Here is a 25,247-nt window from a genome sequence, read left to right on the forward strand (position 1 = left end):
TGAAAGTTGTTAATGGGGAGGAGGTAAGGCTGAGGTGCATTTGAGGGTTTAATCTTTGATGCAGTAGTAGTCAACTTTCCTTTCCTTAGACTTAAGGGTTTTGTTTTTATGGTTGTATTGTGCATCTTTGTTTTTTATTGGTTACTCTGCCCTGTAGCTATCTATATTCTGGTGATATTTAGATGTCTTCAGACCTATGTCTACTAGACATGGCACATTTCAAAATTAAGGAATTGATAGGGAACACACCTCATAGGCCTACACCTAAGGTCATTTGGACATTCTTTTGAGTTAAACTAGATTTGTTCTCTACGTCATTGTATTAGTCAAGGTGCTCCAGAGAAGCAGAACTAAAAGAATATATGCAATTACAAGAGGGGTTTATTAGATTGGCTCACTCAATCAGAGGCTGAAAAGTCCCACAGTGGCCACCTGCAGGTTACACTGCAGGAAAACCTGCTCAGTCTAAGAAGCTAGAAGCCTCAAAAAGGGGGTAGGGGGAGAAAAATGATGCAGCTCTACATAAGGCTGAAGGCCTGAAAGCCCCCTGGAGAGTTACTGGTGCAGGTCTATTCAAGGGCTGAAGAACCTGGAGTCTGATGCACATGGAAGACTTCAGCAGAAAAAGGCACCCACCATGAAGAGAGTGTGCAAGTTCTCCCTTCTGCTTTTTTGTTCCATCTGGGTGCACCCACCACGAAGACAGTGTACAAATTCTCCCTTCTGCTTTTTTGTTCCATCTGGGCCCCCATCCTTTTGGATGGTGCCACCCACATTCAAGGCAGGTCCTCCCCATTCATTTGCTGACCCACATGCCAGTCCTCTGAAACACCCTCACAGACATGCGGAAAAGTGTGCTGTACCAGTGCAGTAGCCATCCCTCAATCCAGCTGGGGTGATACCTAGAAGTAAACAGCACAGGAACAGACTAGGAAAGAAGGAGCTCTGAAGACCTTGGTGTCCTACCGGAAGCATAGGTGCCTCTCCCAATGATCCTCTCAGAACTGCATCTCATCACTTCCTCCCTGAAAAGAAGGGCAAGAGACACTTTGGCTGGTGTGTGCTCTTCTTCCTACCCCTTCCTCGGGGGAATGAGGAGCCCTGACTCTGATCAAATCCATTTTCCTTAGGAATTTCTTTAGTTGCTCCATTTAGATGTTGCTTTCTACCCTCCCCCCCAAACTGTGTGTAAATAATGTTTTAGAATTATTATAATTTTCATGAGAATTATTTTATTAGTAACTGATACTTAAATACAGGTTATATCATGGCTGAATGTAATATTTATGACCTTTGGCACACAGAATGATCTGGGTTTTGAAATTCTGTCTTACTGGAGGGCACTGGGAACATCCTGAAATCAACTCCTTTGAACTGGAATCATCTGTCTAGGAATAATAGGAAGCTCCTCATGATATTCCTCCTCACCCCCCAAGAAAGAGATAGATTCTACTGAAATTGTTCTGTTCTTTCTATCCTTTATAGGAAGATAGTCCACACCTTACCTCCAGTGGGGCTTATTGAAATTAAAATCTCACATCAGACCAATGGGACTTTGTACAAGTAGTAGGTTCTTTGCTTGGTAGCAATAAATATTACTTAATTGAATTGAATCAGTTTGGGTTATCATCATCTCTCCATTAGAGATGTAAAAATCCTATCTGTAATTTTTAAAAGTTTTTTTAAAAATCCCTAAAGCCTGCAAGTTTCTTCATAACTTGGCAACAAAGCTTTGGCTGACTTTGAGTAAGGCTACTTTTAGTCCTGGCTCACCCTGCCCAAGATGAGGTTCATTCCTTGATCTACAGAAACCCCCGTTTGCAGTGATGGGTTTGGTGTGGTGCGTGCTCCTGATGGCCCCAGGTCACAGATGCAGTCAAGTGCTGCCATTTAAAATCCAGAACCTTCTGAATTGTGGCATGCCTATGACTCCCAGTGTCTGGGTAGGAGTTGTGGGCCTACAGTACACACCCAGTCACTGCGGATGAATGAATGAAGCCTTTAGTCCTGTATCTTTGTCCAGTGAAAATCACATTTTCCCTACTGCCTCACTGGCAGAATGCACATGGATGACCTCTGGGTACTAACCCTGAAGGACTGTTTGACAGCTTCTTGTTGGACAAGATGTGCATGCCTTTGACTCCATTGGTTTGTGGCCAGACACAGAATTGGCATCACAGCTGAATTTATTTACTCACAGACCTTCTGGAAATTGTAGCTGTCGGCTGTGTTCTCCATAAGCTCTTCAGGTCATGTCCACACTCTGGGGCTTCTTTGCTTTTTTTTTTTTGGTACTGGGAATTAAACCCAGGGCCTTCACACTGAGCTACACCTCCAGCTCTTTGTTACTTTTTATTTTTGAGATAGGGTCTCACTAAGTCACTGTGTTGTCCAGGCTAGACTCTAACTTGCTACCTGCCTCAGCCTCCCAGAGCACTGGGATTACAGGCATGCACCCTCACACCTGGCTGGAACTTCTTTCTTAACTTCAGCACTATGGCATCTTGAACTGGATAATTCAGTGGTGGAGTCAGGGGATCCCTGTGTACTACAGGAGGTTGAACAGCATCTTGGTCTCTCACCCTTCCCCGTCTTGACAGTCAACTGTGTTTCCAGACACTGGCAAATGTTGCCTTGGAGGGCAAAATCACCTCATTCAGGATCACTCTTCTTGACCTATTTGGGCTGAAACTTAGAAGATGCTTGGCTGTATTCTTTTCAAGCATCATTCAGTAGTTTAGCCAACATGCATTTCCATTTATAGTCTAGTTTCCAGATTGACCTAGAACTTTCTAGATGACCAAAAGAGTTAAATTAGTGATAATCATTTAAATAAGTAAAGGATTTTTTTTCCTCTAGTAGAAAGTTCTGAAAAGCGTATCAATCTGAAAACACCAATATTACTGCTAAAAATCTGGCACTTGAATAGGCTGAGCTGTTCCATCTGGCTGCTATTTGAAGCCCTGTAAATCTGGGGCAAGCCTACGTGAGGTGCGTGCAGAGCCCGTGGGCGCCATTCTCAGGAGAGATGGGAAGGGCTGGCGACTGACCCATTCTTTTCTACCTAGGGAGCCAATTGTGGATTTTTTTCCCCTTTTAATCTAGGGATTTCTTTTAAAAACCTACAAAAAGCTTTAGCTCCTTGGAGATGGTGATGGCAAGAACAACAAATTCTTTGTGGCACAGGCCATATCTGGGCCAGACTGCCCTGATTTTATTTAGGTGGATCAAACCAAGGCCAAAGAGAGTCATTAACTTAACCTGGCACTGCCATTGTGGCTGCAGAAAACAGTTGTCTCATTGTATTTAGTTTAATATAAGGGTTTTTAAAGAACCAGTCTTATAAAAGCCCTTTAAGCATGACTAACTTAAAAATCATATTTAATTTAAAAAGCTTTGAACAGTTCAGTGCTGCCTGTGGAAAGTCATTTGTAAATACCATCACAGTTCAATTATTATCGTTGTCTACATCCTGAAAGGGGGCTGGGAGTCATTCTGATTATTTAGCAGCAAATCTTGCTATTAAAAAAAATGAATTCCACATGTGTCACATACTTCTTGCTGTAAGAGAATAAGGATGGCAGGGCAACATCAGCTGTTGATCCTGTGGCGTGGCGGTACTTGCACCCCCTCTGCAGCTCCAGGCCTGAGGCCTTCCCTCTCCTTGCGGCGTCCAGTCGGCAAGTTTCTCTACACAGACCTAGACTGGCCTTCTGCACCAAGGTTGAGTTATCCGCATGAATCTTAGCTTCTCTGGTGTGGGGCCTTGAGCATTATGGCTTGACTTAATACACCAATAAAGAAGCTTTAATTTATTAATTAAAAGATTGGTGCCATCTTCTACCTTCCCGATAGATAGAAATATCCTCCTCCATTCCTTCAGAAGAAGCATTATTTTTCTTCTTGGACAGGATGCACCCCTGCTCTCTAGTGTTTAAAAGTAAGAAGTACAATGCTTTATGATGCAACAAAGTCACAAAAGCCTTTTCCACCTCCACCTGTTGACTGAGAAGTGCTGTCGCTCTGCTCGCTGGCCTGAGCTCACTGCAGCTAACTTGCAGCTGGAGGAAAGGGCCCCAAGGTGACTTCTGCAGATGTGCTGTTGTCTGGATGATGTCTGTGCTCTCGGAATGCATGGACAGTGAAGCCTAGTGAAATTACTTGACATCAGACCGTCAACGCTGACCTCCCGAGAACATGGCTGCCCCATGTTCAGGGATGGATTTACCCATCTCTGAATCTGACCTCCACCTCCCACAATTTTGCAAATTCCAAGCAGAGTTATCTGCATCTCATTCAGGAACGCCTCTGAAGTTTTCAACATAATTATTTGTACATTTAGACTTCCCTCAAGTCAAAACTACACAGCCACTACATATGCCTAAAAATAATAGTGATGTTTGAATGTAGAGTTGAATGTGTCACTGCAGTGTTTCCTGTGTGGCCGTTTACCACAAATCTAGCCAGATCTGGCCTTTACACTAACGTGTGACACAGTAGCTGTGTTATGCTACTTAAATCAGTTTACAAAAGGCCAATTCAAGTGACCTTGGTCTCTCCTTCCTGCTCTTCCTTTTCATTGGAACATTGGCCAGTACCCATTTTAGGTAGTAATATATTATAGGAATAAGCATTTTCTTTTATTGAATGCTTGCTCCGTGCCAGGTCTTATGCTAAAATTCACATGTGATCTCTGAAATAGTTCCCACAGCCATCAATGGCTCCAGACAATCTTTATTATAACTAACATTTTCAAATTGCAGAAGAACACTGTCTCTTCTCCATGCCTTTGCCACTTCCACTGCCGGCACTGTCACAGTGAGCCCACTTTGAGGATGTTAGTGTGAGACAACCACATGTGTAGAGTCAGGCGCTTCCCTGACGGTGTAGCATGGGTGACCTTCCCTTTTTCCTGCTATGGCTGTTAACTTTACAACTTAACTGAGACTGTATGCTGTTAGCTTTGGTTTAAATAAATCTAATAATGCTAGAGGGCTAAATAAATCATGTTGGTGCACTATTGGTCTTCCAAAGCAGAAAGTACAATACTATACAATGACCTGTCCTGTTCTAACCCAGTTTAGAGCTGACTGAGTCTTACCAAGGACAAGTCCTAAGGCTTCTTTCTCAGTAGAAATTTTCCATGAAGTGTGTAAGCCAGTGAGCACGTTTTTATGGGGCAACTGTAAGTTCTGTGGGTGAGAGCATTCCTTTAGGTCCCTGGTAGAAAGGTGAGCAGGGTCCTGCGTGTGGGGGATGAACTCAGGTGAGAACTTTCCACTGCTTCTTTTTTTCAACACCTAGCTTTGGACAATAGTGTTTACTTAATGTAGGACTGGATAGCCATTCCGAGGCTCTCTATGTACTCGCTCTCAAGTTCTATAAGTGAAATGCTTTCATTTATTAGGGAACAAACTAGGAAAACCTTATTTCTATAGGAAACAACAGAAATAGGAAAGCCCAGTCACATCTTTAAATGCAGTAATTCTGTCTATTAGAAAATAGTAGTAACAGTATCTAGAAAATAGTCTTGAAGTGTATGACCTTCAGTAACTTGTTTTCTTCTGGTGGTTGGAATGTTTACCATTCAGACAGTTGTTGACTGGAGAGTTCAGGAAATTGGATTGGGAAAAACCACCATCTAGTTGAGAAGACACACAGATCCATCAAACAAAATTTTTTTTAAAAAAGCCTGTTTTGCCAGAAGAGTGTAATTTCCTTTTTGGTCTTTAATTTTTAAAAATATATATGAGATCTCTTTCTTTTTTTTTTTGGTACCAGGGATTGAACTCGGGTCCTTGCACTTGCACAGCAAGCGGCGAAACCACTGAGCTAAATCCCTGGCCCTAAATAAATATTTATTTTTTTATTTTTTGTTACTGGGGATCGAACTCAGAACCTTATGCTTGCGAAGCAGGCAGCAGAACCACTGAGCTAAATCCCGACCTCATATGAGATCTCTTAGATAAGAAAACTACCTACAGGTGGTCTAGCTCTTACTATATTTATGGCAGATTAAACAAACACTTAAAAATACTGGCCAAAACTACCTCTGTATGTATATATGCTGTCTCCCAAGTAATCAGTTAGAAAGCTATAAATGCTTATTCTGACATTACTCAAAATGATTTCAGACCAGAAGTGACAATGACTTCAGAGTCTATGGCGTGTACTTAGACATGAGCAAATGACAACGTAAAAAAATTCTGCCAAATGATAAATTTGATACAGCCAGTCAGGGGTCTTTTAGGTTCATCTTATGAATCAGGGTCAATAAGATTTATTGTTTGTTTGATTAAAAACTATGAAAGTTTTGAAAGGTCTTATGGTTTGTTTTTCTTATGTGACTCATAAAATTGACTTTGGTAGCAAATTCCAAAAGGAAATTTTAGAAAGTGTGTTGACTATTAAAATAGTAGTAGCTTTCCTTCTATTTCAGTAGAAACAAGCTCATCCAAACCTATGCATTGTAATATATTTAGGTAAAATTAGTCTTCCTAATTTGGTAATATCTTCTTATTAGTAAAAGACAATTTAAAAGTGTAGCTGGCAGTTACTTTTCAAATGTTACATGGGCATAATGACTTTGCAAATTAAAGAATGAGTCATTTCCTAGCAATTTACCACATGTGTGCAGTAAAGAGAGAGCTTTGAATGCAATGCTAATGAAGTCACCCTTTTTCACTTTTTAATTGGTGTTTTAACTATGTAGCTATACTATTCCAAATAATCAAATTATTTTTGGAAAACATTTTACTTTTCAAAATATGTATTATGGTTTGTAGAATAGTTTTCTGTGTTGCTCCTCTAGAATCAAAGAGATTTGTAAAAAGAAAGGAGAATTTTTCATTAAATCAGTATTTAAATTCTGAGACTAAAGGGAAAGAGGAAATTTCTGTTCCCCAGATGGCACATTAAGTAGTAAAACAGCATGGGATGGATGACTGAGGAGCAATTTCCATGAGAGAAAATATCCAGGAATAATCTGTACATTGATGCTGTTAGATGTGCACTTCTGAGTCTAGTCCTAAAATATAAAAGACTCAAGATGCCTTCGCAACCTCAGGCTCAACCTCTGGGCCTCTTTCTTTTTTTTTTTCTGTACTTGGGATTGTACAGGGGCACTGTAGCACTGGACTACATCTCCAGCCCTTTTTACTTTTTTATTTTGAGACAGGGTCTTGCTAAGTTGCCCAGGCTGGCCTCAATCTTTTGATCCTCCTGCCACAACTTCTGAAATAGCTAAGAATAAATACAGGCATGAGCCACCATGCTCACTTCCTTGGCCTAACTAGTCACCCAACAACTGAGTGCACAGAAATTATTGCAGTAGTTCTTCATGTGGAAATTTTGTAGGTGTTTGTTTTTTGTTTTCTCAAAGCCCTGTGCTTAACACAACTCTGTCACTCTGGCCTCATCATTAATAATATTTTCTCCTATGTTCAGAAGTATTGAATTTGAATGAAGACTTCAGCACTTTAGTGTTGAGTCTGATACTTACTTGGACCAGCCCACACCTCCCAAGCTTTCCAGAAATGAACTTAGAAAGTCAGGAATGCCACAAATGGTAGCCTGTTCAGTATTGTTCTCAAGTATGGCTTAAGACAAGTATAATTCTTAGAAGAAACCTAGGAGTTTGCGGGTGGTAGAGATAATTAAAAGGACAAGCTTAGTCTGAATTACCTATGTATCTGTCTCTATCCATCTACCTACCTACCTATTCTTGATTCTATAGAAATAAGACTCCTGGGAGTCACTTAGAGTGAGGAGAGGACATGGTTTTACACAAGTAATTTGCCTGGTGCAGTCCCTTGTGTAGACAGGACACAACATAAACAGCACCTCTTCTGGGAGCACCTTGATCACATCTCCCTTGTGCTTGCTGACCTCGCCTGGCCTTTGTGCTCTATGGGAAATCAGATGAAAGTGCATACCTTGGAAGGTTTTCAGAAAGAGGAGAAACCATAATGAAAAAAACAAAGTGATCTTTCAAGTTAGACCAGAGTGCTTAGAAGAGGATAGATGCTGGCACTAAAATGAACCTGCTATAACTTTTTGGTTCTGTTCCATTTCATACTATTGTTCCCTTTCCCATTTATCACATATATGACAGATTACACACATTTTATTTTGGATGTAAATTTACATTTATAAATAATAATATACAAATTGATCATTAAGATGCCTGCACTATTGATTATTTGTGTGCTAGCCTTGAATTTAAAAGAAACCTGCCCAGGGTCGTATGCCTCAAACATCCCTGGAACACTTTAACCTAGTGTAGGCCCTTAATCAGTTGAGAGATAGATGACAAAAGCAGACTGGGAGAGTGTCTCAAGCATCCTACAAGTGGTGGGTACCTTGTTGCTCTTTGTTTGTTTGTTTCTCTAAGTAAGGAACTAGTTTAGTTTGAAACCATTTACACTGGTGCTTCAGTGACATTTAAATAATGTACCAGCTGACATTATTCTTACTTTCCTGGAAAGAAAATATCCTTAATTTGTCATTTAATTACACTTTAAAAATAAAATTAGAAAGCTGTACATAGCAGGAAAAAATAGACTTAAGCTGTTTCATTTTTTTAAAAAGAAACTTCTATTCCTTTTTTCTTTCCTCTTGACCTTCACGAAGTAGAAAATATGAATCCACAATAATTATTTGTAATGAACAGACTTTTCTAAATTCTTTTTTTTCCTTTTTTTGGTACCGGGGATAGAACTCAGGTCCTTGCACTTGCACAGCAGGCAGCGAAACCACTGAGCTAAATCCCCGGCAACTATTCTAAATTCTTGAAGCCTATTTTCTTTAAGATTAAATGGCCTAGCAAGTGATAAACATTTTTTTTTCTTTTAGTGATAAACATTTTTGCATTTTATAATGTTGTTTATTCTGGGGGTCAGGAGGATGAGACATGTTTAAAGTTGAAAGGTAATTATCCTTAGACTTCTAAGGCAAAAGTATGTATTATAATCTTAGTTTGCTAAAAGCTGCACCTCAATCCAGTAAAATCTCACTAATTAGAAGATAAAGCAGATTGAACTGTTATTCAGCTGTGCTTTTTAAAAAAATATTTAATATGTATCTAAAACAACCCTGGATTACTTTGGCAAGTTCAGGCCCTTACAGAATATTTTCTTGTTGCATTGTGATTGTCACCAGTTTGTATGTGAGTTTGTGCTAAGTTATAAACAATGAAGGATAAATGTATCCCTTTGCAATCTCAGGAACCTTGGGGCAATAGGCAAACCACTTTGTCCCCTGCCATTCTCTTTGGATGAGTCTCCTTAGAAAGTTCCATTACAAGAGATTAAGTTTAAGAGGCTTTACCACAGTGTTTTCTGTTTGTTGGCACAGCATCTCGCTGTGTAGTTCAGACAGGCCTCAAACTCACTATGTACCCCAAGCTGGCCTTGAACTCATAGCAGTCCTCCTGCTTCAGCCTCCTGAGTGTTGGGATTACAGGTGTGCAGCACCACACCCAGCTACCACAATTTAATACTTACTTCTAACCAGCACTTGCATTGCACTGTCTTCTATCCATTGGGCACTTAGGAACTTAGGTTCATTGCCATGTGTATTCCTATTTGATAATTTATCTATCAACTAACATCCAGAAAAGTCCAGCACATTTTGACAGATGTTCATTTTCTCATGCAGGGTTACCAGGGCATGGTAGATGGAGGTTCTAACATCGTGGAAGCAGACTGGGAGAGTGTCTCAAGCATCCTACAAGTGGTGGGTACCTTGTTGCTCTTTGTTTGTTTGTTTCTCTAAGTAAGGAACTAGTTTAGTTTGAAACCATTTACACTGGTGCTTCGGTGACATTTAAATAATGTACCAGCTGACATTATTCTTACTTTCCTGGAAAGAAAATATCCTTAATTTGTCATTTAATTACACTTTAAAAATAAAATTAGAAAGCTGTACATAGCAGGAAGTATCCTTGCAGTACAAAGTTGTATGATTCTTCTTCTGGTGGGTGTTGTGGTTTTTGAGACCAGAGTTGGGGCTGCTTTGGTTTGTTGGTGCTGAGCTGCACATTCAGTGGCAAATCTCTGTGCCCGATGGGTTTGTGCATGTCCCCTGGCATAGGATTGATTCTGCCTGGCACCCCTAGGGGGCTGTAGATTTAATGCAGACACTGCCTCCCTGCTTGGGGCTGAATCAAACAGGCATAATTTCCTTGATGTGCGCAGAGATGAAGTAATTGCCACTGCAGGCAAAACCCATTGCTTGCTTTGAATTTAAAAGGAAAAAAATTGTATGCCTCATACAATCTTGGAACACTTTGGCTGACTGAGGGCTCCAAATCAGATGAGAAATAAAGAGATTACTTGGAAAGAATAGACTTTATGAAGATCTCCTTATTTGCAATTTGCTCTCTTAAAATGTATAGATTAATCTGTGACTCATTTTGAGTACATTTTAATAGAAGCCAAATTGACATTCTCACTCTGAAGATTGTCATGGGGTACGTGTTTTGACATGGAGACTCTGAGTCTGCACTGGAAATGTTTTTAGTTCTGCTAGACCTGGAAAGAGAATGAAGGAAATTCTGACAATTATTGATAATTAGCTGGAACAATATTTATAAGACTTCAAGACAGTAGCAGATTAATTCCACACAGAAGAATATTTCCATTCTGCTGTCATGATTGAGATAGGAAAACAGGAAATGCGCATATAGTTGAAGGGTGTGTGTGTGAATGGTGCCTGGTTCTTGTAACTCAGTTATTCATGGTTTCATTCCTGAAACTCTATCTTATCTCCTCAACATTGGCACTGCTGGGTTTCAGCTGTAGTTATAGTTGTAACAAGTCACCTGATCCTCAAACCGCTCCTTATCAAATCAAAGTCCAGAGAACAAGCTTATCCTTGCTCTGCACTCTGCACTTGCCATCCCAGACCTGCCTTTGCAGAGCCAAATTGCATGCTGGCCCAGTCACATTTAGCACTAGCATTGCTAACACAGGATCACTATTGGGGCTATGCTAGTGAAATTACTGCCAAATGAATTTCAGCCTTATTGGTAATTTTTTAAATCATGCTTTTACCAGTTAAATGGTGACTTTCATGAATTTTTACAGTTTGAAATAAATCTTCCTAAATCAAAGTGAGTCGATGTGTCTACCCGAATAGTAAACCTAAATAAGCATGAGGAGCTTCCTGTAAGCTCTACCCTTAGAGGTCTGTGCTAAGCACAGGAACCAACCCTGCTCATGAGAAGTTTGCTTTGTGAAGCAAACATACATTTGACGGATTGAATGCAAATTGGATGTTTATCACTCATTCATTATTTATTTAAAGCATTCATTAATTTTTCTAAATGCTACAAACCACTTGTTTGTTTATTCTTGTGGATGCTGGAGATTGAACCTGGTGCCTTTGCACTGGGCTACATTCCCAGCCCATTTTATTTTAAGATGAGTTCTCACAAAATTATCAAGGCTGGGCTCAAACTCTCAACCCCCCTGCCTTCACCTCTTAGAGTGCAGGAATTACAGCATGTGCCACCATGTCCAGCCCAACTTTAGTTTTTGAAAAAATATAAGTATAAAATGTCATGATTCTCTTGTGGAAGTTTGGTAAATCAAAGTTAAGCCTTTAAAAAGACTGGGATACATGTGGTAATTTGTGCCTGCTACAGTCCCTTATGCAGACTACAGTTTACACTCCAGGACACAACATAAATAGGACTTTGCTAAGGGCTTAGATCAAACTTCACTTACCCTTACTGTCCTGGCCCTCCTCAGGAACAGCCACACCTGGGCTCTATACTACAAGTGAAATCAGCTGGAAGTGTAGGCCTTTCAGATGCTTTTGGTTCACTAATCCCCATTCATTTTGTTTTAATATTTTGCTTGAAGATATGTATGATAGATCTTTGGTCACCTGGAGACTGCAGGACAAACTGCTTCTCAAGTTAATAGCTGGTGACAAGTGGTGGTGGTGAGACATCTTTTGCCTGATATGTACTTGTTTGCACTCATTTGGTGTTGGGACAGCATCAACTCAAGCTCTCTGGAAGATTGCTATGTCCTTGCAGACTCTGATGCTCTGCATATTTGGTTGATGGCTGCCATTTTTCTTTTTTTCCCACACTTATTTGGCTACTCCTGGGCAGGACATAGGTGTCATTCTTCATTGATGTCTAGTATGGAACTAAAAGTAGGAAAGCACAAACTTTCACAGTGGACTAACTCAAGACATGAAAATGGGGAAAACTTAAATTGAAGGTCCTTTGTTAAAGGTCAACCTCTGTGTGTGCTGATACATCTGGCTTTCTGTCCAGTGGGAAGGAGGTCAGTAAATGTGATTTTATGTCTTTTCCAGGGTGGGACAATTATTGGCAGTGCCCGCTGCAAAGCCTTTCGTACCCGGGAAGGTCGCTTGAAAGCTGCTCTCAACTTGGTTCAGCTGGGCATTACCAACATGTGTGTGATCGGCGGGGATGGGAGCCTCACAGGGGCCAACATCTTCCAGGAGGAGTGGAGTGGACTGCTGGAGGAGTTGGCCCAGAATGGTATGATTCTGTTTCCGCCTCCATTCCTACCCTTCTCTAGGTCTTCTGTTTCCTTTGCCTTCAGAGAGCTATGGAACTCACACATTTTGCTTTTTAAAAAAGTTTTGTTTATGATTGACATATAATAATTGCACATATTTCTGGGTCATTTTTTTGCCTCTTAACTTTAGCCAAATAGTAGTTGTTGTTGTAGTTCTTATAGTTCATCACCTCAGGATCTAAATGTGTGCCTCACGTAACATCAGTGATGATAATAAACATTACTTACTATGTATTAGGCATCCTTTAACATTTTACACAAGTGGTCCCAGGGAATTCTCACTACAGTCTGAAATAGGTTTTCTTATTTATCCCCATTTTACAGATACAGGATCAAAGGTCTTATGAGAATCCACATAACTGTGGGTATGACCTGGGTCCACCCTAGCCCATGGACACCCACATCCACACTTTGAGACATCCAGCTCTGATGGGGTCTCTTTAAACTAAGTTATTGTAAAACTTTAATTTACACTTGAATGATGCTCCTTTATGCCATGTTTTATCACCTTTGATGATACTTAGGACTTGCCTTTAATCTCTTAAAACTGTTATTATACAGTTCCAATGTAATATAAAATACAGCCAGTGAAAGTGTATAGCTCAAGCTAACAGCAACTTCATAAAAAATGAAAACTTGAGGCCAAGCATGTACCATCAAGTTTTGTAAAAAGCAACTTAGGGAATGAAGAGTACCACCAAGGACCTCACAGTATCTTCTTGGCCACTTTGTCTGGTCTGTTGCAGGCCTGTTGGTAGCCAGAACAGGACTAGTGCCCACCAGTCCAGAGCCCCTTTGACCATTCTAATTTCATTTATACAGAACTGCCTGACCCAGGTGAGAGGGCTAGGTAGAGTCCCGACTCCCTGAGGACCTATAAGAAATTAATATGAAGGTAACATAAAGTACTTAATTCTGAAATTGTGTTGTATCCTAATTCAGAGTGTTCTCTGAAGCTGATTCTAGATAAAACTGACATTTTTATCTACTAATTACAACATGCAGATCCTTTTTTTTTTTAGGTACTGGGGATTGAACTCAGAACCTTGTACTTGTGAGGCGGGCGGTGGCACCACTGATCCCTGGCCCTAGATCCTTTTATTTTTATAGTGCAGTGTTCTTGCTAATGGCAAATGACAGGTCGTGTTTTGTGTAATTACTTCCACTTTGGATTTTCTTAAGTATACAGATTCAGATTGTCTATAGTTCTGAGGAAATAATAGGCAAAAACTATTATAATTGAGTTCTTCACCCATGGTGCACTTGAAGAATAAGCAGCTCTTATTGATTATGAGGTGTGTTGCTTGTTCCCAATGCAGGTAAGATCAGTGAAGAAGCCGTGAAGATGCATGGTTATCTCAACGTGGTGGGCATGGTGGGCTCCATAGACAACGACTTCTGTGGCACAGATATGACCATTGGCACAGACTCGGCTTTGCACAGAATTATCGAAGTTATTGATGCCATCATGACCACTGCCCAGAGGTAAAAGGTCTTAAAGAAGACATTAGGAGGGCCAGGGATTTAGCTCAGCGGTTCCGATGCCTACCTCACAAGCACAAGGACCTGAGTTCGATCCCTGGTACCAAAAAAAAAAAAAAAAGAAGAAGAAGACAGTAGGAGTCAACTTACAGGCATGTGATGAGCTGTGGCTTAGCAATTACTACTGGTTCTAGAATGTTCAATTACTACTGGTTCTAGAAGGGCATACTGGTGCAGGTCTTGTAACTTGAGTATTAGAAATCAGTACCAGAATCTCTAGTTTACTTTTCATTTTAAATTTTTAAATATTACTCTTATATAATCTGGTTATAAAAGAAAAAGTCATTTATAGGAGAAAAATTAGAAAACAGAAAAAAAATTCTATAAAGTCATGTCCTAAGGTCTCTTACAGGGTTAACAAAAGGCAAAATGACTGAGCTTTGCCACACTGCTTAATAAGAAGTGGCAGCATTTTGTTACTGCTGGGTTTCCAACCTTTAACTGACAGAAGTGTGGACAGAGTGACAGTAGCTTATCCAAGGCCATATAAACTCATGAACAGAGCATTCCTAATGAGTTTCTCAGATACCTTAGAGCTTCTGAAGCACTTTCCATGAAAACAATGTGAAATAATAAATAACAATGTGAAATAATAAATAAATGTGATAAAATAAATAGGACAAGAAGCTTGATACTTGAAACTGTCCAGGGCCGAGGATTTAGCTCAGTGGTTTTGCCGCCTGCTGCACAAGCGCAAGGACCCGAGTTCGATCCCCGAAACCAAAAAAAAAGAAAGAAAGAAAATGTCCAGAGAGCCTGATCTCTTGAGTCTTCTTTGTGTATCTGTCCTATTCACACTGTCTCAAACCATGGGTATGGACTCAATAGCTGTTGGAAAACCACATCTTAAGGGTTGGAAGGATTGTTTGGAGCAGCTGGATTTTTCCATTCAATGGAAAATCCCTAGTCATCAGGCATTAACACTCATATGTTTACATGAGATACTGGATATGAACAAAAACATGGTGAATGTTTAATTTTTTAAAATTTTTATTACAGTAAAAGACACATTGCCATTAATCCCTCTCAGAATACTACCCCTGACTTCAAACACTTATCCCATCATTCTTGCTACTTTAGAAGTCCTCTTTTGTGAGCATCTTCATTGTGCTGTCTCAGCTACCTCAATGTCCTGAATTAATTCAAAATGTTTACCTTTCATGGTCATTTTGACTTTGAGGAAGAGCCAGAAGTTGCACAGTGCCAGATCCAGAAAATGAGGTTGATGAGGACACATCTTTATGTTTTTATAAGCCTGCCCTTGTGTTGGATGGCACTTGGCATCGGCATTCACCATATTCACTCAGAAAAGAGGACTTCCAAAATTGCTTCAGCAAGTGGCAAAATAGGTTAAGTAAGTTCAAAGCCGAGGGGGAGTATTTTTCAGGGGAATTAATGGCAAGTGTCTCTTGCTGTGATAATTTTAATTTAAACATTTAGTATATGTTTCAGTCCACCTTGTATATTCAGCCCCTGGCTCTTGACAGAGCCACCTGACTTCACCCAATATAGTCATTATTTCAGAAAGAGCATGGGAAAGTGCTAGAAGTACAAGTCACTCTTAGGGCACAAGTGATAGCTGTTGTAAAATATGTAAATAGAAAGTGCGATTGCTTCTGAAGGCCTGTTACTCACAAGTCTGAGACACTATTGCAGCAGCATTTATTTTTGTAGAAAATGAGTCATTTTCAGGAAGCCTGGGTACTTGCTGTAATTACGAAGCAGGCTTTCTGTCTCTGGCTGTAAGAACACTTTTCTGTTTGCTTTCCGTGCTGTTTCCAGCGGTGGTGAATGAATGTGCCTTTTGTCTCTTTTCCAGCCACCAGAGAACCTTTGTCCTAGAGGTGATGGGCAGACACTGTGGGTATGTACCTGCACACACAATGTGGGTGGAAGAGACCCTTCGTGTCATCTCCTTGAGTTCTTGTATTGTGGATGCTCCTGTGGAGAGTACACAGAGCAGCCAGTGCCTCCTGATCCATATTCCAGTGTTATACCTGCCAGAGTTTGTCACTGAGCCTAGGTGACCTCAGTTGCCTTGAGGGAAGTGTCCTCCTCAGGGCACTGATCTGTCATCTTTTCCGTGTAGGTACTTGGCCTTGGTGAGTGCCTTGGCCTGCGGCGCAGACTGGGTTTTCCTCCCAGAGTCTCCACCGGAAGAAGGTTGGGAGGAGAACATGTGCATCAAACTCTCAGAGGTAATTGGGATTCCCACTGTGCTGCTTTAGACAGGAGCCCTAACTGCCTTTGGAATTGCCAATTTGGGCAGCCTTTTAAATGAGTAATGCCAGGTAGAAATAGCCAGGACTTTGTTTTCATATAAAACAGCCAGTTCTGATTTTAAATGGAGTAGGTACCATGAGATCACAGCTATTAAAGGAAATGAGATTCAGAGAGAAAATCTGCTTGCTGTTCTTCCTCCACATTCCTGAGTACAAACACATTCAAATCTCCAGTTTTAAGTCCCCCAAAAGACTCAGAGTTGGGTATTTTGCCATTTCTTTCAGCTGTGAGGTCTACAGTGCATAGATTTGCAGGCTTGTCTATTTGCTAATTATTTTGAGCTGGGCTTTTCCCTTCCTGTCTGGAGTTTGTTGCACATTTTTCTTTCATGCTGTGTCTTGGCATAGGGGAAATGTCCTTCTAGGAAGGCCAAATACTCTTTTAAAAATTAAGAAAGGGGCAGGGGATTTAGGCCAGTGGCACCATGCCTGCCTCACTAGCCTAAGGTTCTGAGTTCAATCAATTTTTTTCTGGTACCAGAAAAAAATAAATAAATAAAAATAAATTTAGAAAGGACTGGGTATGTAGCTCAGTGCAAAGCTCTTAGGTTCAATCACCAGTTCTGCAAAAAAACAAAAACAGGAAAAAAAAAACTGAAACAAAATACAGGTTTGTTTTGTTTTGTACCGGGGATCGAACTCGGGTCCTTGCGTTTGCGCAGCAGGTGGCGAAACCACTGAGCTAAATCCCCAGCCCAAATACAGGTTTGTGATGCTGCTGCCAAGCCAGTGTGAGCCACCTTGAAACAGCCCACCTCACCCTGGCTTCTTTTGGCGCTATCTTCAGGCTCAGCTACTGCTGACACTTTGTATGAGAGAGTTTTTAAATCCACGGAGAAGGCGTCAATCCACATTACAGAGCGGTTCTGTCACTAACAAATACCTGAGATACATCAACTTTAAAGGAGAAAAGGTTTACTTTATTTCTGTTTCTGTTGTTGTTATCATGGGTGCTGGGAATTAAACCCAAGGTCTCATGTATTCTAGGCAAGGGCTCTATCACTGAACTGTACCCCAGTCCAAAAGGTTTATTTTGGCTTTTGGTTAGAGAAGTTTCAAAGTCCATGGTTAGCTGGACCCTGGGACAGCACAGTATGTTATGGTGGAAGGGTGCAGCAGAGGACTTCTGCTCACTTCATGGTGGGCAGGAAGAAGAGAGAAAAGGAGAGGTCAGAGTCAAAACATCTTCATCAAAGCCATGCCCTTGATTACCTAACTTTTTCCCATTAGGCTCTACATCTACAAGCCAGGTGTGGTGGAGCATACCTGGAAGGCTGAGGCAGAAGGATTGCAAGTTCAAGCCTATCCTCAGCCATTTAGCAACTTATGGAGACCCTAAAATAAGAATGGCTGGGGATGTAGTTCAGTGCAAAGGCCCTGGGTTCAGTCCCCAGTACCACCAAAACAAAAAGGCACCTCCTAGTGGTACCATGGGCCAGGGGCCAAACCTTCAGCACATGGGAGGCACTCCAGACCTAAACTATAGCAGTGTCCTTTCCCACTTTCTTACCTGCATCCTGTCTACTTCCTGTGCCAGTGCCCAATACTATCTAATCATAATGATGGAGAATTTACCTCATATGAGTGGGCTTGAGGTAGGATTCATGGAGAGATGACAGGAAGCTCTGGAATAAAGAAAGCATGATTTTCCAGGAGACAGATGTGTGTGTGTGTGTGTGTGTGTGTGTGTGTGTGTGTGAGGGGTTGTCCAGCCTGTGTTCCTCCCTGTGGTAGAGGTCTCTGTCAATCAGTAAATCGACACCCCACCCACCCTGGGGCTCATCAGAGGCTAAATTCTCTGTATTCGTAGTATCACTGAGGCTATCAGGTTCTCAAGGACCTTTCCCATTGCTGTGCTCCAGGGATCCTCAGCCCTCTGTGCTCTGACCTCTGTACCCTTTACTTCCTCTTGTGTTACTAAGAAGCACTCCTCACAAAGTGAGGCAAAGATTTCTGCCTGGAAAGAGGCCAATTCAAGAGATTAAGAATGTGAGGGTTTTCATTTTCTGTTTCCTTAGAATCGTGCCCGGAAAAAAAGGCTAAATATTATCATTGTGGCTGAAGGAGCAATTGATACCCAAAATAAACCTATTACCTCTGAAAAAATTAAGGAGGTAAGTGTGTGTTGTTTCTCCCTTTTACTCTGTTGTCCACCTGAAAATAAGAGACATTAGTGTGATTGACGGGATTTCAATTTAGAATGTTGCGTGGTATTAATTTTTTTTCTCCCTGATATTAAAAAAATACTTTCATAATGACTCATCACTTGAGTGGCCTGGGGGATATATAGCTCCCCAGCTCCAGGGAGCCGGCACTTCTTGTGTTCCCTGTTGTAGTGTTCCTCAAGATTCTGTGAGTCCCCCAACAGGAATAGAGGGGAGATGGTAGAAGGGCCAGTTGTGTTCTTGGTGGTAGACACTTCCAGCCCTTACACATGAACTTCTCCGAGCGAGAACTGAGAGGACTGACCACTTGCCAGCTTTGTGACAGTAGAGAAGATGGTGTCCTCATATTCCCCTCCTTCTGACCCAGTGCATCACCTGGGCACATTCTTACCACGAAAGCCACCTCAATGCCTATGAGTCATTGCTGCCTCGTGGCCCTGAGGAAGGGCAGAGTCTGGCACACTGTTACCATGGGGCTCACTCAGACTGGGGCTCACCTATCTCAACAGGACTGTGATGTGTCAGGCAGGATCTGGGTTGTAGACAAGGCACTGGGTGGTAGCCAGGCTGTGGCTCACCCTGCAGGTCAGGCAGCAGGGATTGCCAACCTGGGTTTATGAGTTGATTTCTTTATCGTGCCTAGCTGTGATCAATTAATGAGCCAGACGCATGTCTTGTGTCATTGACTGAGACCCGTGAGAGCCACGTGCCAATATTTACAAGAAGTAACTGATGAAATCAGGAAAAAGATTTTTCTTTCTCACTCAGTTGAAGTAGAGATTAAATCAGAGGACATTGGATCAAGAAGGGACCATGGACTCAAGATAGCCAGCACCACTCTTCATAAGAGAAGTAAACTGAAGTCTAGAGAAGCTTGGTGGCCTCTACAATCACAGCCTGGCTTTCCTGTGGGCACAGAACTGACTTTCCTTAGTTGGGCTGTGCTGTTCAAATCACAGCTGCACAAACTTAAGGTGACACCAGGAAAATGCTTACATTCTCATACATATAGATAATACTTTATATATAAGCTATTAAAACATGCTTTAGGAAATCAATGTTACTTATATTTTTTGCTAGTTGGGAGACAAAGATTTTATTTTACAATAAAAGAATTACTTAAAAAATAAATTTTAGCTACCTGTTTCACTGATCATTCCTTTAGGAAGCAAAGTTTGGAAATGATAATTTGTGCCACTCAGGTCTGAAGGGAGAGTAGGGAAATCTTTCCTCAGCACTAGTGCCATTACCAAATCTGAGTTGATGTGCCAGTCTCTGTGTCATGGTCTGTATTCCTAATGGAGATCTTTCTCTGCAGCTTGTGGTAACACAGCTGGGATATGACACTCGAGTGACCATTCTTGGACATGTACAAAGAGGCGGAACCCCTTCTGCGTTTGACAGGATTTTGGTAAGTGAAAATGGTATCTGGGAAAGAAATAGTTCTGGACGTTGAAAGGAACCAGTTTATCACAAAGGCTGACTGGCACTCCTCCCTGGAGATTGTAGTGGCCCATGTCCTTATTTGAAAGATCCTTTGAGATTTGGTGACGTAAAGTGATTTCCTGGCCTAAGGTTACTCAGATCCTGGGAGACTTCAGCTAACATGGAAAGCCTACTGGGAGAAGCACATTGATGTTGGGAGAATAAATCATCCCAGGTGGAAGGCAGTGTTCCAAACCAACCCAAGGGGACCACTGGAATCTTGAGCCCAAATCCTCAGTTCTTAGTATTGCTTGCCCTCTATAAGTCACTAATTCCTCCTCCTCTCCCTAGCTTGCTGGATTTTATTAGAATCCTAATCTGTTCATTCCAGAGGGGTGGGCTGGAGCTAAGTGGGAAGGGTGGTAAATGCCTAGTTGAATCTGCATTCCACACATAGAAAGTGGGTCCTGGCCTGGTCTCCAGTGGTCGTGGGTGGGTAGTGCCTCATTTGGAACAGGAAATTTGCCCATCTTTGACTGTCACAATGTCGTTTTCAGGCTAGTCGCATGGGGGTGGAGGCGGTCATTGCCTTGCTAGAGGCCACCCCTGAGATCCCTGCCTGTGTTGTGTCACTGAATGGAAACCATGCCGTGCGCCTGCCCCTGATGGAGTGTGTACAGATGGTGAGTGAGGGGTGGGATGGGCATAGACACATGCCACAAATCAGGCCAGGTGTGTGCTTCAGGCTGACAGATCTGCTGCCCGTGGGGTGCTCAGTGGGTTAAATGGCCTCTGAGAATATGATGAGCTTTCCTGGGGGCAAGAGCAGCAGACTCCCTGTTTTCAGTGCAAAGTGTATAAAACCTACACTGCCCCTACTTTATTGACTTCTAAGTTACCATCCATGGGGTACTTCTAGTAGTAACTTCCCTGGAGATGAATCTAGTCCATCAGGAATGAGTATATGTGAGGGCTCCTTTGACTGCCTCTGTCAGCGGTCAGAGGATCCACGTGGCTTCTGGACACCAGATGCTCCAGGGATGTTAAAGTGCAGGGAAAATGCCTTTCCAGAAATGTGTGGCATTTCATGGGAGATGTGACATGGCTGGATTTCTCCAGTTTTAGTCACTTCCTGTCCTTTCGTACTTAAGGACATTCAAGTCTATGATAGGATATTGGCTTGCTTTCCATTGACATTCTGAGATGAGCCCAACCCATTCAGGCCCTGGAGTACCTGCAAATGGGGAAAGAAATGTAAATTAAAATTTTCCAGTTAGCAGTAAATGAGGTGACCATATAGTTAGTTGCATTTGAAGTGGCCATTTTATTTTTTTCAAAGGTTAGTCATGACTGTCACTTTATTATTTCCAAGCCTGAGATGTTTCTCTTATAACATGTTTATATAGAGAGAGGTTGACAAGTAATTTAAAAGACTTGTTGAAAGTAACCTTAAAAACATAATTCCTAAGCCACATGTGGTGGCACACGCCTGTAATCCCAGCGCTTGGGATGCTAAGGCAGGAGGATTGCCATGAGTTCAACTACATACATAGTAAGTTCAAAGCCAGCCTGAGCTACATAGTGAGACCCTGTCTCAAAAAAAACCCCATAATTCCCAAAAGCTGGTATATGTGGAGAATATTTGTATACATATGTGTTTGTGTGTGTTCACATTTGTGTGTACAAGTGTGTGTCTGTATGTGTCTGTGTCTATATATGTGCATGTATGTCCATAGGGACAGGAAGACAGGAAGTGGCTGAAACTATGAGAGATAACAAGCCTGAAAGTATCACAGGATTGAACTATGTGCACATTTACTAAGAGCTAATTTCTCACGTCTAGAGTCTGTCTAGGGACAAGTGTGGTGGCTATAACTTAGCTTCTGCAAGCCATTGTATGGGGGTTTTGTTATTGAAAGCCATAGTGAGCCATTTGGTGAGCATCTGCAGTTTGTCATTTACCTACAGGTCTGGCATGTTTGTAATAATCAGAGAAGTAGGACTGTTTTCCTTGTCTTACAGATGAAGAAATTGAACTTAGGGGTGATGGGGAACTTGCCCAAGATCCTAAAGTTAACGGGGGAGGGGGGCTAACCAGGGTGTGTGTGCTGGTCCTGAGCCCTTAGTCTTGGGATAGCCTTAGCCTGCTGTAACCACACTTAGATCCTACAGCCCCCATGAGGCACCGGTGGGCTATGTTCTTGTGAGAATATTTTAGACCCTTCCCCGAGAGAGCCTTTTCCTCTAGCTTTGTTCTTGTGAGGTGAAATCCGGGAAATTTCACAGCCATAAATAGCAGATGACACCTTCTTCCTCCTTTTTCCCCAGAAGCAGCTAGAGCTGGGTGGACCCCAGGGCCTTCAGCCTCACAGCTGGCACTGACGGGCCAACCAAGGTGCCAGGTGCGGTGGGCAGCCAGCAATCTAGACCTGCCTGCGGGCTGCCAGCAAGGTTGTACTGTGGAGGGGTCCAGCCATAGGGGTCTGAGCCAGTTCCCCACCCACTCTACCTGCAGACATACTAACTCTTGACACATTCTTTCTTTTTTACTTTTTTTAAAAGACCCAGGATGTACAAAAGGCAATGGATGGGGGAAGATTTAAGGATGCCGTGAAACTCCGAGGGAGGTGAGTTATTTTGAAGAAAACCTTATTTCACCAGGACCCTCTGATCCTCAGGCTTGCTCATCTAGAATGTGGTTAGAGGTTGTGCTTATTCTATCTCTATATAAAAAATTTGAAAAGCAAATAAGGTAATGCACAAGGCACTTTTTGTTTTCACCGTGAATGCCTAGATGACTAGAAAGAAATTTCTTTTTCTATTTGTCATTTGACTTTTAGGGAGGGGTAGGAACATAATGAGATTAAAGGTATAAGGTGACACATTGCCAGCATTTTGAAAAGAAACTTCAGAAGAGCAAGAGAATGCTATTTTTCTTTTTCCTAGAAATAGCACCCTGGGTCCTTGTTGAAGGTTCTGTAGGATGTGGGTAATACAGTGGACCCTCAAGGTATGACGGGCTGGACATACGAACAATTTGGGTTACAATTGGAATTTTAGTTTTAATTTTCAACCATAGTCTTGAGTTACAACCCAAATGCTGGCCACTTGTGCTTCCAGATGATCTCAGATACAGATTTAACCCTTAAAGAGTTCTGGAAGAAACATTACAACATTCTTTCCTGTGTGGGGTTGAGAAATCCTGGGACAACATCTGTCTAAGGACACTAATATCTGCCTGTATGCAGGAGAGAGATTTTGAAGGCTATGTAGAGGAGCCTGAGCCTTCAGCTGACCAACTTGAGTCACAACCAGCCCTTGAATACGAATTTAGTTCGTAAGTCAAAGGTCCACTGTATCAGGGGCTCTGTCTTCCCCAGTAGCGAGTAGACCAACTGAGCATTTGCAGAGCATCTGTCTTGGAAAAAACTTATTCTGGGCTGCCTGCCCCCCAGGCCCCTCCTGTGGTACCCCCTGTTCTCAACTTTGACTCAACGATGTCCTTGTCTTTTAGGAGCTTTGAAGGCAACCTGAAGACCTATAAGCGACTTGCCATCAAGCTGCCTGATGATCAGATCCCAAAGGTAGGTGGCCGGCCTCCAGTGTTGCCCCCATCCTCCTGTGGCCCCAGTGCCCTCCTGCCCTCCTTGGCACAGGTCCCACCTCAAGTGCTGGCCCCTGGAAGAAGGTTGTCTTTGACTTCGCTGACTGACCTTTCCATCCTGACCTTCAACCTAATGTGGAATGCAGTCACCTGGCTTTCAGTTCCACACTGAGCAGCAGTTGGGAGCTTGCGCACACCTGGTGACTTGGGCCTGCCTTTGTCTGTTTTCAGAGCAACTGCAACGTAGCTGTCATCAATGTGGGGGCACCCGCTGCTGGTATGAACGCGGCTGTGCGCTCTGCCGTGCGAGTGGGCATTGCCGAGGGCCACAAGATGTTCGCAGTCTATGATGGCTTTGACGGCTTCGCCAAAGGCCATGTGAGTCTCCTGGGAGGTCCTAGGCAAGTGGGAATATCACAGCATGTGAGGAGGCAAGCCCTCACCCCCTCCCCAAGTTCCTTCCAGCACTTACAATCGATCCTGGGTTCTGTGGTATTGTACCTACAATGACTGCCTACTTAAAAAACAGCTTCTGTTTTAGGATCCTGCCCTAAGTTAGATTCTCAGCCTTCAAATTAAGCCCAAGGTGAAATGTATTTGCAAGTTTTCCCAAAAGACACTATGGGAGAGTGGCATGGTAATAGTCACCTACTTCACAGGCTGTCAGGTTTGTATGGGGCACTATAGGTAAAGTGCACAGTGTCTGGCCTACAAAAGCACTCAGCAAAATAAAAACATTAATGAAATAATTAACATTCTTGAGTTCTAACTATCCCCCCTTGTTCCACTGGATTTTAATGTACTAACCCATTTAATACCTTACACTACACCTAATAATAAAGATACTATTCCCATTTTCCTTAGGAGGCATAAAGATATGAGCTAACTTGATCCAGTTCACACACCGTAGGATTTGAAATAGGATGGTGAAGTGGCAAATCTTATGCTCTTAATCAAGTGCCATACCAGTTGATATTATTTTTTCAAGCAACTGGTCAACAGATTCACTCTGCTCAACTCTTACACTGTGAAATTAAATGAGTGAGCCAAGAAGACAAAACACCTCCCTCTGGGGAGTTTGTGTTTTAGATGGGAGATGGTGAGAAGTAATAGATCTGTTAGGCCATCTAGCAGTGCCAGAAAGATACACCACGAAGGGGCCAGGAAGGCACCCAGCTGGGTGTTGCCAGGGACATGGGCAACACTCACCTCAGGGCCTTTGCATGGTCCTCCTTTCTGCCTGAAATGAGCCTCCCAAAGGTCCACAGGAGCCACCCACTCATTTCACACCTTTACACTGAGTTCAGCTTCTAGCAGCAGCTGCTGCAGAATCTTCAAAAAGTGTATGTCCAGAAGATCTGGGTCTAGGAGGCTTTGGAGTGGAGGCTTCAGAGTCCTTACAGTTGTGAATTTAAGGAGCTATCCCCAAGGGCATAAGAGGAAGTGAGAGAGAAAAGAGGGCTGAAGCCTGAGCTCTCTGACTCTGCTAAGAGTAGAGTCAGCACCCAGAACTGAAGACAGCAGCCCAGGAGACAGGAGTGGCAGAGAGGTGGGTGGAGTCACCCAGTTGACTGTATTGAGGGGCACCCATGATCCACTTTCCATTTTGACCAACTGAAACAGGTAAGGCTGGAGTCCTTTCACCCAAGTCTCAGCAGCCAAGAGG

The 25,247-nt window shown here is 42.3% G+C and overlaps 1 protein-coding gene across 3 annotated transcripts in view; it reads left to right on the plus strand.

Moving 5' to 3' along the window:
- Pfkp (phosphofructokinase, platelet) overlaps positions 1-25,247 on the plus strand; it is a 65,268-nt gene that overhangs the window by 17,932 nt on the left and 22,089 nt on the right. For all 3 annotated transcript variants that reach the window (XM_004854572.4, XM_013075785.3, XM_087181950.1), the window contains 11 exons: positions 9,658-9,735; positions 12,334-12,523; positions 13,883-14,048; positions 15,925-15,969; positions 16,195-16,303; positions 18,406-18,501; positions 19,871-19,963; positions 20,535-20,660; positions 22,540-22,604; positions 23,492-23,561; positions 23,813-23,959. In XM_004854572.4, coding sequence (XP_004854629.1) covers positions 9,658-9,735; positions 12,334-12,523; positions 13,883-14,048; positions 15,925-15,969; positions 16,195-16,303; positions 18,406-18,501; positions 19,871-19,963; positions 20,535-20,660; positions 22,540-22,604; positions 23,492-23,561; positions 23,813-23,959 — 1,185 coding nt within the window. The remainder of the gene's footprint in view (positions 1-9,657; positions 9,736-12,333; positions 12,524-13,882; positions 14,049-15,924; positions 15,970-16,194; positions 16,304-18,405; positions 18,502-19,870; positions 19,964-20,534; positions 20,661-22,539; positions 22,605-23,491; positions 23,562-23,812; positions 23,960-25,247) is intronic.

The sequence above is a fragment of the Heterocephalus glaber genome, unplaced genomic scaffold, assembly GCF_053883595.1.
Source record: "Heterocephalus glaber isolate CG9 unplaced genomic scaffold, H.glaber_assembly_v1.0 deba00001472, whole genome shotgun sequence".
In the NCBI taxonomy this organism is placed as follows: domain Eukaryota; kingdom Metazoa; phylum Chordata; class Mammalia; order Rodentia; family Bathyergidae; genus Heterocephalus; species Heterocephalus glaber.